Source organism: Notothenia rossii (assembly GCF_949606895.1).
Source record: "Notothenia rossii genome assembly, chromosome: 6".
Classification (NCBI taxonomy): Eukaryota; Metazoa; Chordata; class Actinopteri; order Perciformes; family Nototheniidae; genus Notothenia; species Notothenia rossii.
Genome location: NC_136909.1, coordinates 25,234,658 through 25,246,271, shown reverse-complemented (window position 1 = coordinate 25,246,271; position 11,614 = coordinate 25,234,658). Strand labels below are relative to the sequence as shown.

At 39.2% G+C, this 11,614-nt stretch overlaps 3 protein-coding genes across 3 annotated transcripts; 1 reads left to right on the top strand and 2 right to left on the bottom strand.

The window, feature by feature from the left end:
* Positions 1 to 68: 68 nt before the first annotated feature.
* rpl6 (ribosomal protein L6) lies at positions 69 to 2,639 on the bottom strand. Its single transcript, XM_079689174.1, has 6 exons — positions 2,471 to 2,639; positions 2,283 to 2,381; positions 1,805 to 1,948; positions 675 to 723; positions 362 to 546; positions 69 to 252 (listed from the first exon to the last, which is right to left on the bottom strand). Exons 1-6 carry the CDS (start codon positions 2,615 to 2,617, stop codon positions 100 to 102), a joined length of 777 nt encoding a protein of 258 aa, XP_079545300.1. The 5' UTR covers positions 2,618 to 2,639; the 3' UTR covers positions 69 to 99.
* A 1,454-nt stretch (positions 2,640 to 4,093) lies between these two features.
* Positions 4,094 to 9,047, bottom strand: acaa2 (acetyl-CoA acyltransferase 2). Its single transcript, XM_079688893.1, has 10 exons — positions 8,892 to 9,047; positions 7,380 to 7,546; positions 7,123 to 7,251; positions 6,843 to 6,959; positions 6,570 to 6,717; positions 6,225 to 6,400; positions 5,829 to 5,958; positions 5,634 to 5,704; positions 4,878 to 5,032; positions 4,094 to 4,783 (listed from the first exon to the last, which is right to left on the bottom strand). Exons 1-10 carry the CDS (start codon positions 8,905 to 8,907, stop codon positions 4,702 to 4,704), a joined length of 1,191 nt encoding a protein of 396 aa, XP_079545019.1. The 5' UTR covers positions 8,908 to 9,047; the 3' UTR covers positions 4,094 to 4,701.
* Positions 9,048 to 9,267: 220 nt separating this feature from the next.
* On the top strand, positions 9,268 to 11,465 carry mrpl40 (mitochondrial ribosomal protein L40). The gene is made up of 5 exons (XM_079688895.1): positions 9,268 to 9,445; positions 9,624 to 9,707; positions 10,572 to 10,727; positions 10,948 to 11,029; positions 11,155 to 11,465. The coding sequence occupies exons 1-5, from the start codon at positions 9,384 to 9,386 to the stop codon at positions 11,380 to 11,382; spliced, it is 612 nt and encodes a 203-aa protein (XP_079545021.1). The 5' UTR covers positions 9,268 to 9,383; the 3' UTR covers positions 11,383 to 11,465.
* Positions 11,466 to 11,614: the final 149 nt, after the last annotated feature.

The window sequence follows — 11,614 nt, the reverse complement described above, 5'->3', positions numbered from 1 at the left end:
TTTTTAGTACAACTTCCATCATTGCCTTTACATACTCGGCTTCAGCACAAATGAGGCAGGAAAGATGATTAGATGGTGGTACTGTTTATTACAACACATTTAGAAAACCAGCTTGTGTGGAAAGACTCCATTAGACAGGCTGAAGGAAGAGCGAAGGTATCCTTTGAGCTGAGGTACTTTCTTGATGAGGGGCAGAAGCTGAGCGTCCACCGCTTTCTGGTCCTCTTTCCTCTGCTCGGTCAGCTGGTACTTCTGCAGAGACATGGAGAAGAAATCCGTAAGTGATGTACAAATGTGGAAGGCAAGTCCTGTTGACATTTTCAAAGTAAGGCATTAAAAGACAATAGCCCAGTTAGTTCACCTCTTTCTCTGTGTCGAAGATCTCTCCCTCCTGGTGGCGGGGCTTCCTCAGCTTCTTCTTCTTGAAGTAGGCATCGTTCAGAGTTTTGGGGATCTTCATGCCAGTGATGTCAACTTTGGTGTTGGTGGCAATGGAGAACTTCTGGTGAGCCCTGCGCAGGGGTACTCTGTTTAGCGCAAGAGGGCCTACACACGCAAAAAGGAAAATAGCAACGTTAAGAAAAGTAGAAAGATGTCCAAATAATTGCTGTTCTAATGTCACTGAGCTTAAATGTGAAGGTAACAGCAAGTGCACCAAAAACATTTATCCTTACCAGTGACAAGCAGGAGACCACTTGAGAGCTGCTTCAGGAACACCACACGCTGAAAGACAAATCAAGTTTCTTTAGGATCAACCTTTTGTACTGGAGCTTCACACCATTCAGCTCAATTAGAGAGCTTATAAGAAAACAGTCATTTGTGCCATTTGGTTAAGACATGGCTGCATCCATTCCATGGTTTTGAGAATGGAGAAAAAATAAATCTGACACTCCTAATTATAACAGGAAGACTGTCATATTCACTTCTGAAACATTATTTAGGTCAGCAACTGCTCAAAGTGTGTGTGGGCACACTAGCATGCCTCCATAACTTGCCCATGCATCATTTGAGTGTGGGAGGTAACGACAATGTCTGTGGACCTGAGGTTATGTGATTATAGTGATGCATCAAGCACACTTGTTAGAAAACTCATTTTTTATTCACGATAACATGGGGCTGTTTTCTGGAGGGGCAATATCTATAGATACGTGGGTTGTACATGCGTCTTTATAAGAATGTACGTTGGGGAGAACCGAGCATCCATTATGTTGCCACTGCTAGACAGTTAAATTTGTGACAGTACAACAACAAGCACAAGTCCACCTCTGATGCAATTAGTAAAACACACCAATGCCTTGATAAAAATGATGTACAGTGAAATATTGTGCAATAGGAGGCATACAAATAGAAAAGAGATGGCATTTCCAAATTCAGTAATTTAACATTACACTCCAATTCCATTATTGAGGCTGTAACCAGGAGTTGAGCAGCGTTGGGTTTAGAAGATTTCGAGGTTCAATTACTTAACATGAAAATGATTAAACATGACGCTAGGCTAGCACAGTCATTTAAAAAATAATTCACCCATTCAGTTCATTTTTATGCAGGCCAATTACCCCTTTTAGCCCTGAAGCAGAGAGAAAAAATAACCCCGACATCAGACTGTAATCTCAACGTTCCTTTATGTATAATTTTTCATGGCTTTGATCGTACAAAGAATATATAAGAATTCACCATGGTCTGCTTTCTAACACACTAGAAGAATCTTAGCACTTTTGGCCTGTGTTGTTAATGTCCTCATTACTGATAATCCCTGAACATTAAAATAAATTGAAAGGGAAGACCCGCTAGAAATGATTCTCACCTTTCCACGGTGGCGGCCAGTGAGCAGGATGAGGACAGTTCCTGGGGTGATGGAGCTGCGCAGCTTCCTCTTGTGCTGGCTGAAGGGTTTCTTCCCGTGGCTCCTCAGTTTACGGGGAACATCTTCTGTGGGGTAGTAGCGGGGCTACAGAAGGGGCACATGGAAATAAACATTACCATTTTAAATTGAGGTTTGCAAAAAAATATATAGTGGAAGACATTTCCATACAAAAAACAAGTACATTTAATTGAACTCATAGCCCTGTGGAACCCAAGTGTCCCTGTTGCTTTATAGGCTTATATGAAAGTTGTAAGGGGAATTGAATTGACCCACTGCCCCTGATATTTTAAACTGGCCACCAATTGTGCTCTCAAATACTTGAATAGAGATATTTAGTCAAGTATATGATGGGAGTTAATTCTGATCTTAATAACAAAATAAACTCATGGTTAAAAACAAGAAATTACACTTTGCTCACCATCTTGTGCTGCTTGACAACTCGAGTGCCTCCATTCTTGTCTCCTCCAACTGTCTTGACAATAGTTGCCTTGGGCCTCTCCCTAATCTTTTTCTCCACCTGAAACAAAAAACAAATTGTCATCAATACAAGAGTCAAGGGTATGGTTTTATCATCCATTTTACATGGTGTCACATATCTGCCCTCACCTTGGTCTCAGTGATCTTGCTCTTCCTCTTGTACATGGCCCTGCGGGCATACATAGCTGATCGGGAGTAACGGCCGATACCCCGGGCCAGGACCGGGTTCCGGCTCCCGTGCTTCCTCTTGGGAGTCTTTTTGTCTCCGTCTGCCATCTGACATAAAAAGGAAAAAGGTTAGTAAACCAGAAGTATGTGGTGTCCACTATCAAATGAATACATGGTTTATTTTTAAATAATCTTCTAGACTCCAAACAGTATTCCAGCTATGGTTGGAAAGTCTGCTGCACACAGTTTATAAGTACTATGATTTTGGTATTCATCAACCTGACAGAAGGCTAACACTGTAGCAATTCTACAGCCTATAAGAAAATGTGTCCAGTTTAAAATGACAACGCTTTTGGAGCAGCAGAAACAAATATTAAAATATGCAATAAGTTGCTTAACACAAGAAAACATCCCGGCAATACAGCAGATGATTACTAAACGTGCTTGGCTGGTAGCTACACACCACAGCCTTCGCCTATGCACTACAGGCATGTAACGTTAGCTAGCATTAGCAACATTAGAAGAAGAGTCGTATGATCGCTAGACAGCCACTTGCGTTCTTAAAACTGACAATGTAATGTTATAAAATACATCTCATGTGTCAGCGGAATCATTTAGTTTGTCGGTACGACCGACTAACGAAGGACCACACGTTTCTATTAGTCCGCTAGCTAACGTTATAGCCTAGCTGGCGGCCTAGGTCTGCATATACACCAAACTGTTCATTATTACAGAAATATGACGGACGAATCGCAAAAATAACCATGTCTACCGCATCGTTATAGTACAAAGAGTCGTATCCTGATATTTAGAGACTGATTGTTTCTTTCTGTAACACAGATGCAAACAGATTTTATTTCAACAGAACCACGAAGGCAAGGCAGTCTTACCTTTGCTATGAAAAAAAGACCGTCATCCGGGGATGTGACGTATATAACGACGCTGAACGATGACGTTTACGTAATTGCGTCGCGTTAAAAGGATGGTCTTTGTAGTCCTAAATATATTTCCCGATTATTCTCACTGAACATGAACATTTAATGCTTTTATAGAGCTTGTAGAAACATTTATGCCGACTGTATGGTGGAATGAAGTTTGATATTGGAGATTATTAGCTGTAGGAGTATTGTTATTTATTTATTATCTTATCTTGTTTTTTGAAGTGATCCAAAAACAATTCTACTAAGTGCAGAGCCTTAAATAAAAAACATAGTCTGAAGCACATGTTATGTTTTCTGTTATTTGTTTTTTCAAACTATACTTGCTATAAGTAACATCTAAATTCCAGACTTTTGTCTACTTTAAAAAAAAAAGGGTTTAAGCTTCTTTGTATTTATGAGTAAGTCACTACAATTAGAAAGCCTACATATATCAAAAACCACTCAGTAATCCTTTCTCCATGGGTATATGTGTTCAGTTTTTCATAATGAATTTTAATCTTATGTATTGCAAGAAAAAACATTTTACTGCAATTGAAAATATGTTATTAAAAAACAAGCTTTAAAACCAAAGTAAGTTTTTTCTGTTTGTCTCATGTTAATCCCTGCTCATCTAGAAAAAAACACTTGAAAAACACAATTCAACTTTAGTTTTTGAAAATGTTATTTATTGAGAATATTTGACACAGACATACAAAATCAGTTTCTGTTGGAGCCCTCGCAGGTCAGACATATTTACTGGAACATCTGGTCCCTGATAATGGAGATAGAAAACATAATAAAGGCAAACACCAGGGTTCAGATTCCTTACTGTAACCCAATACAGACTGTTCTTTATGAAGTTAATAATATGCTACACTTGTGAATGTGATCTAGCTCTGTGACACATTTACACACACAAACAGTCTCTTGCAGTCTGGTAATACAATCACAGAAACATGAGTTTGTTCTTCATCTTCACATGGCTTCCAAGGCAACAATGGACTGAAACATTTATTATATTGTTTTTGTATGAATAGAACGTAAGGAGTTATAATGCTTAGCAAAATAAAAAAGAATGTTGATCCTTGTGTTCCAGGGTAAAAGCTGTGCAGCAGTGCCTCATGTTAACATTTGCCATTTCACAGTACCTAATGTAAGATGTTTTGTTTGATTTATTTTAAGCATGTGTCAACTGTGTTTTTTTATATTTGAGTGGACGGTGGCAAAAGAAATTCTTCTACAGCATTCCTCTGAAACTGGCGGCTGCTTCGTTCAGTACTTTTCCAGGATGATGGCGATGCCTTGACCTCCACCGATGCAGGCAGAACCAACGGCGTACTTGCCTCCTCGTCGTCTGTAGGAACAACAAAGTTCAATATTCAATGCTGCTCAATGTGCAACCTTCGCCTGATATAATGTAAATTCATTTAATCAAACGATAAAATTACCTGAGCTCATGAACCAGATGGGCAGTGATACGTGCTCCAGAGGCACCAAGAGGATGCCCAATGGCAATAGCTCCACCGTTAACGTTGGTTTTTGTTGGATCCAGTCCGAGAGCCTTAGCAACAGCCAGGTACTGAGCGCCAAAAGCCTCGTTCACCTGTGCGAAACAAAAGTCACCAATGACACAAATGTGTTGTAGCTGAATCAATCAAAACACATATAAAAAGGCAGTTTTGGAAAGCAACTATTATTATAACTCAAGTACAATTTGAAGTTACATTAATTTAGTATTTCCTTTATTTACCTTTATTCATTGAGTTGGATTCTTTTTTATTGAAATGTATAATAAACCTAAAATTCCAATAAATTGTGAAAGATGTCATTGTTTTTTAAAAATGTTTTTGGCTTGTGACTCCTTACAAAAAAGCAGTGTCTACTCTGAGCACCTTTAAAGATCTAAGGGACATTATCAGCTACACCAAAGCAACTTTAGTGAATTATTATTAACAATCTGATAAGGCTAAATAAAATAATATATCTGTGACAGGATACGCATCTCTTTGGGAGCGAGTACTTGAAGTATAATTTGCTTATAATACTTCTGTACTTTCATAGTTCTAACTAGTGCAGCACTTTAACTTGTCATGATGGATTTTCTTAGATTACTGTATTGGTGCTTTTACATATGTCAAGACTGAGTAATTATTTTACTACTGATGAAATGTCTGACAGAGTGAAATGTTTTGCTAAAAACAAACCTCCACAAGATCCATGTCATTGAGAGTCAGGCCGGCTTTTTTAAGCGCTTCTGTGATTGCTGGAACGGGACCTAAGATGTTTTAAAAGAAAACAGAGATACTTAAACCAATGTGAAATACCACAACCATTTATTTAGTTATTCATTTACTTAAAAAGGGCTTAAATTACATCTCAATGACAAAGGTGTTACTTACCAATTCCCATAATGCTTGGGTCACAGCCTGACACATGGTAGGACACAATCCTGGCCAGTGGAGTGAGCTTGTGTTCCTTTAGTGCATCTTCACTTGCAATCACCACAGCAGCAGCTCCATCAGATACACCCTGGACACCAAGAGTGTTAGATGTAGTCATTGTAAGATACTCCCATGGTATGAGTAACAGTAGTTCAAATATGTTTGACTTCAAATAAAACTAAATGGCACTAACTCCTTAAAAAATAAATTGTTGTTTTTAGCTTTTAACCGTTTGCAATTACATTTAAGAATTATTTTTAGTTTGAAGTTAAGCAGAAAAAAAATGCACCCCAGATCTTGAATAGGAGTCAACAGCATAAGAGTAAACTACAGACTGTATAGGCGTAAACCCACCGAAGCGTTGGCAGCGGTTACAGTCCCTCCCTTCTTGAAGACGGGAGTCAGTTTGGCCATCTGTTCAAGTGTTGTCTGTGGACGAGGGTGTTCATCCTGAGCCATGGACACCTTTCCCTTCCTAGCTTTCACATCAATGGGAGCAATTTCTGCTGTGTAGTAACCCGCCTCATGAGCTGTGAACAAAAACAAAAATCACAATTGAACTATAAACAATGAGTAGACAAGTTAAAAACAAACGCCTGTCTTCTCAAAAGAAACATGTTTGGATGTTACCATGTGTAAGGTGAGCAGACCGTACAAATATTTAAAAGATGGATTTTTCTTTAAAGAAACCCGTCTTACCAGCCTTCCACCTTTGTTGTGACTGGTATGCATAGTTGTCAACTTCTTCTCGTGTGATCTGGTATTTCTCTGCCAGGTTTTCTGCTGTGATGCCCATTGGGATTTTGATATGCAGGTCAGTCAGACCCGCCCACAAGGTGTCCTCTAGCTGTCAGACAAAGGAGAATAGTTTATTTGTATCACTGCCTCATAAGCTTCTGTTTTTGAATAACAAGCTATATGTGTCAAGTGTTTTGGTTTTTACAAAGTAGACAAAATCAACCGATCACAAACCTTGAGATCGAATCCAAACTTTGTACCAAATCGTATGTTGCGCACAGCGTACGGGGCCTGACTCATACTCTCTGAGCCTCCGCACAGGACCACCTCTGACTCCCTGAGGCAAATCTCCTACAAACACACAGGGGTTTTGTTTTTGTTCAGCAAGACAAAAGATAAGACCAAAAATGTGCAATTGATTTCTATATGTGCTTTTACACATAGTACAGTAGTGTACATTACTACAGTTTATTCTACATTTGGACATCTGCCAGCATTATATTTGAGTTCTTACTTGAGTGCCGTTGATGATTGACTGGAAACCAGATCCACACAGTCTGTTCACAGTGAGAGCAGGCACTGGGATGGGCACCCCACACCTCAGACCCACATGCCGTGCAATGTAGGCTGCATCAGCTGAGCTCTGAAATGGGGAGGGGGGGAATGAAAAGGTGAGAACCAATGTAAATGCACAAGTTAGGTATCAAATGAGCATGATAACATTTTCATGTGATGTTAGTTTTGATTTGATATTTGTTGGTTTTTAAGTACCTGCATGACATTTCCCACGATGACACTGTTTACAAGTTCTGGTGCCACGCCCCCTGCAGCGAGGGCGGCTTTAGCTGCGTGCTCAGCCAAGTCTGTTGCACTGTGATCCTTCAGCACGCCACCATAGGCACCGAACGGAGTGCGCTTGGCCCCCACAACAAATACACCTGCAAAGAGAGTATTTTAGTACAGCGACAACCAAAATACAACCACCAGTGACACAGAGCCAGATCACAGCATCAGGAAGTGCTTAGTGGTTCATCATGCAGAGATGGTCAACACTGCCAGTGCATTGAGGAGCAGAAAATAAAGATACTGTACAAGAGGGCATCTAACACCAAGGATTGAGATGGACTGGAGAGAAAGGGGGAGCAAATAATCAATGTATCCAGCTCTTTTTCAGTAATATCTCTCAGATCCAAACGATTAATGTTCAGGGATGATTGAGTATTATATATATATATTTTTAATCAAATCAGATTAAATGCACATTAATTAATTTGCTGCATAAAAATCAATAAGACCATAAAACCGTGATGATTTTAACGGACAAGTTAAAAACAATTGTGGTGCCTTCTTTGGAAAGACATACTGTTTGGAGACACTACTAAGACTACCGTCCTTAAGTCTTTTTCAACTTGCCCAAACCCCTCAAAAAAGACATGTAAAGTTTTCTTAATGCATAATTTTCTTTACCTTGGTTAGTTTACTTTATCTCAACCAGAATTGCATTTTGAGTCGGTAAATTGCTTTAATGATAAAATGTTTAGAAATAAACAAAACATTTGTGGAAGTAGCTAAAGGGCATGATAGTGCTGTTTATTTTTATTTTTTTATATGCTTTTTAGTTTATGATCATTGTGTACTGTCACACCCTCGAGTACACTTCACCATCACTGTAGTAATATGAGGGGGGGGAACACTAGAGGTCAGCAAAAACAACTCTCAGCCTGTCAAGTTGCTATTAAATAGCTACAAAAGGGCATATTAAGATATTTTCTTGATGTGTGTACTCACTGTGTAGGCCATTGATGTATACAGAGAACAGGCGGACAGCTGGCTGAGGAGGACCCTGTCCTCCTCACTACTTTGTGTGTGGCTATTGTCATTATTGATGACCATGAACACTATTAGTAGGTTGATAAAGAAGGTAAAAATAAATTGCTAAACGGTAAATATGATAAATATGAATTGCACTTATATAGATCGAGAGGTATTTGGGGATGCTGGCGATAAACATATGGTTATGAACTTGACACCATCTTGTCACCTTTCACCTATTTTGTAGTTAACGCTGTGATCAGACTATCCACTTTAACCATCCTCTTTCACATTTCCAATGACATTATATCGACTTTCACGTGACGACATTCTTCTCAGGAAACTATTAAAACCTAAACTGCTATATAAAGGTTTATTTAACAAAGTGACGTTAGCCCTTTCTTAAAGTCCATCTGCATGCATTCCTGCTTTTATTTGCTTTCTATAGACCTCAAAAAAGTATTTGTTTACCTCGTAGAAGAGCCATGATGCAGAATCAACAAGCCAGCAGTGTTAGGATAAAACTCGTGGGCTGATATATTCTTTCTCTGCACCGAATGAATATCAGTCCGTGCAGAATACAACACTGCAGAGCGACCTTTGGACCTTTCCCCTAAATAGTGGGGCAGCGAACTTGACACTCGTCAAATAAGATTCGCCAAAAATATTACATATAACTTCGAACTTAAACATTATGAATTAATTGAGGTAATGTTATGTCTTGCATAACTTTAATTTCCTTATGGTATTTTCAAAGTGTTCTATATGTAACTCATTTTATTTCTTTTTCTGTGCTTTCAAAACACTCGAATGTGCCTCCGTGCGATGGTGACTTTTAGTCAACGTCATCACGTCACGTACGCAGGGAGGACAGCCCACATCCATGGGACAGCGGAAGACACTACATGTGAACATTTGTGACCCCGAGTATCAGATTAAACTGAAACAACGCAAGGTGGAAATATGTCTATGTGTTTGTCGCGCAGTCTCTGCAGGGTGTTATCCCGACAGACCGCTTCGTCAAGGTGAGTGTTTGTAAAGTAAGATTTAAGCAGCTGACTGGGCGCTAGCTACCTGGAGCTAACTCAGCTAAGGTTATTCACAAGATAAAGTGCCAAACTTAAAGGGAAACTGTCCCCTATATTAATCTATTGGGGTCAATGATTTAGTATTTTTTGACCTGTATTCTGTGTTGCTTTTCAGCTTCATGTTGGGAGAACATCACCATGCTGTACGGACTCCTTGGTTTGCTTCTGTGATGACACTGAAGACATCTGCTTCTCTAAGGTAAGATCAAAAGTCCGAGGTTCACTGTATGTCCATCTGTTATTTGGTCATTGAATTCATTGCAAGTTGTGTGGGAAAAGGCTACTACCAGAACATAGTATTATAAAACAGATCCTGCATTCAAAAGCGTATTTACAGGTCTTGCCAGTCTTATATTATATGTGCCAAACTCTACTTTTAACGTTGTATTGTTTTTGCAGTCACTATATTATTGTCACTTTAGCCAGAGTTGATGTTAACATCTAGTTTCCAAAGTCATGTCTTAATTTTGCCCAAATACATGTTTCAATGGTGCAAAATGGTGAAAAGCAAAGAAACAAAGCTATCTTTACATTTGAGAGGCTGCAACCAGAATATGATGACGTTGCTTCACAATACACAGTTGTTAAAATTGTTAACTGATTTTCTTTCGATCAAATAATTTATTATTAGAATAATTATTTCAACTACAATTCAACAGATATGTCTAAAGAAAAACCAGTGACCAGCAGCGTTTCCTCACTGGTTAGTTTCTGAATTTCTGTGCACTGCATCTTATCCCCATGCACAGAGGGCTGGGGATGGAGGGTCAGTAGATCCCCTTACATGTTAATTTACCAGGGGTTTGATGATTATCAAACCACCTCTTACGGTTAAGATGTGTTCTAATTTCCCAGTAAAAAAGTCTATGATATGAGCCAAATGCTAGCGATAAAGTCACTGATATGTGTCCAACCTAAATGTAGAACAGTAAATTATATCGATATAGCATTTGTTGATTCATTATGAAAACTCTGAACAATATAACAATACTTATCACAGTATCATAGTATTTATATATTGTGATTGACTATGCTGACATAGATCTATGCTTTTGTTTTTAAGAGCGGAGCCTAAAAAGAAGAAGAAAGTGTCCCCAATGAGCGAGCAGTTGCAGAGAGATCGGCTGAAAAAAAGAGTGAGGAGGCTGGAGAAGGTTCCCCCGGAGCTTATCCCCGTAGAGGACCTCGTCACTCCAGTCTCATGCTTGGATGAAACAAGGTACAGCTCATTTTACTGTGGTCCATAGTACTGTCATCAACCATTTTTATGGAATTCTTTCAACAATTTGAATAAAACAAGACAATGCCCGCCACATTCTTGGTCTTAGTACATTATTGCATTCAGATGGAATAACTTTGTATGTATCATCCATTTTGCTTTACCTAGCTTGCTGACCTTGATGTGTTTATAAGTTTGTGTTTTTTCTTCTCTTCCAAAGGGAGCGCTCTGCAGTAAACCTGTTATTTGAAGAGAGTGAGCGTCGAGCCTCGCTGTTGAAGGAGTGGTGTCGATACAAACAGGTCACCACTTACCTTCAACACCTCCAACACTTAAGCTTTTACAGATAATTATGTGTCTGACCTCTGCCCTCCATCATATAAAGTAAGTGAGTCATATTTGTGCTCTTCTCTGTTTGGTCGCACAGGAGCAGAGTATGGCTGAAATGCAGGCTGTTGAACTCGCTCTAAAAGCGCAGACGGAGGCACTGGAGGAGCTGAAGCTGGAGTCTGAGGAGCTGTACCACGCATCGCTGAAGCCAGACACTCTTTTATTTCCCTTTACTCATGAAGGCCCTGTCCACACCCCGCCAATTAACAAGTACGAAGCTCCTGATGGGAAGTACAACGACATCACTAAAGTTTACACACAGTGACGGACTGGAAGCAGCTGTTTGCCCGGGTCAATTGTCATGTATTAAGTGTATGTTTCTACACAATTTAAATGATTCAAAAAGCATATGATGGTCTGAAGGACAATTATTTTTCTTATTTTTCTTGAATTGTACAGTCTCCGGTGTTTTTTTAAATGTCCGTATAAAATGCAACAGCATTCACGAAAATGATGCAGATCTTTTTCCTCTCACATTCATTTATGTCAAACAAAAC

Excerpts from the sequence above, each read along its gene's own strand:
- rpl6 (XM_079689174.1), bottom strand. The coding sequence starts at position 2,617 with ATGGCAGACGGAGACAAAAAGACTCCCAAGAGGAAGCACGGGAGCCGG. Across the intron at positions 2,382-2,470 it reads GCAAGATCACTGAGACCAAG|GTGGAGAAAAAGATTAGGGA; the intron begins GTGAGGGCAGAT and ends TTTTTGTTTCAG. Across the intron at positions 547-674 it reads TGGTCTCCTGCTTGTCACTG|GCCCTCTTGCGCTAAACAGA; the intron begins GTAAGGATAAAT and ends TTGCGTGTGTAG.
- acaa2 (XM_079688893.1), bottom strand. Across the intron at positions 6,960-7,122 it reads CAATCATCAACGGCACTCAA|GAGATTTGCCTCAGGGAGTC; the intron begins GTAAGAACTCAA and ends GTGTGTTTGTAG. Across the intron at positions 4,784-4,877 it reads CATCTGGTTCATGAGCTCAG|ACGACGAGGAGGCAAGTACG; the intron begins GTAATTTTATCG and ends TTGTTCCTACAG.
- mrpl40 (XM_079688895.1), top strand. The coding sequence starts at position 9,384 with ATGTCTATGTGTTTGTCGCGCAGTCTCTGCAGGGTGTTATCCCGACAG. Across the intron at positions 9,446-9,623 it reads CGACAGACCGCTTCGTCAAG|CTTCATGTTGGGAGAACATC; the intron begins GTGAGTGTTTGT and ends GTTGCTTTTCAG. Across the intron at positions 9,708-10,571 it reads AAGACATCTGCTTCTCTAAG|AGCGGAGCCTAAAAAGAAGA; the intron begins GTAAGATCAAAA and ends TTTGTTTTTAAG.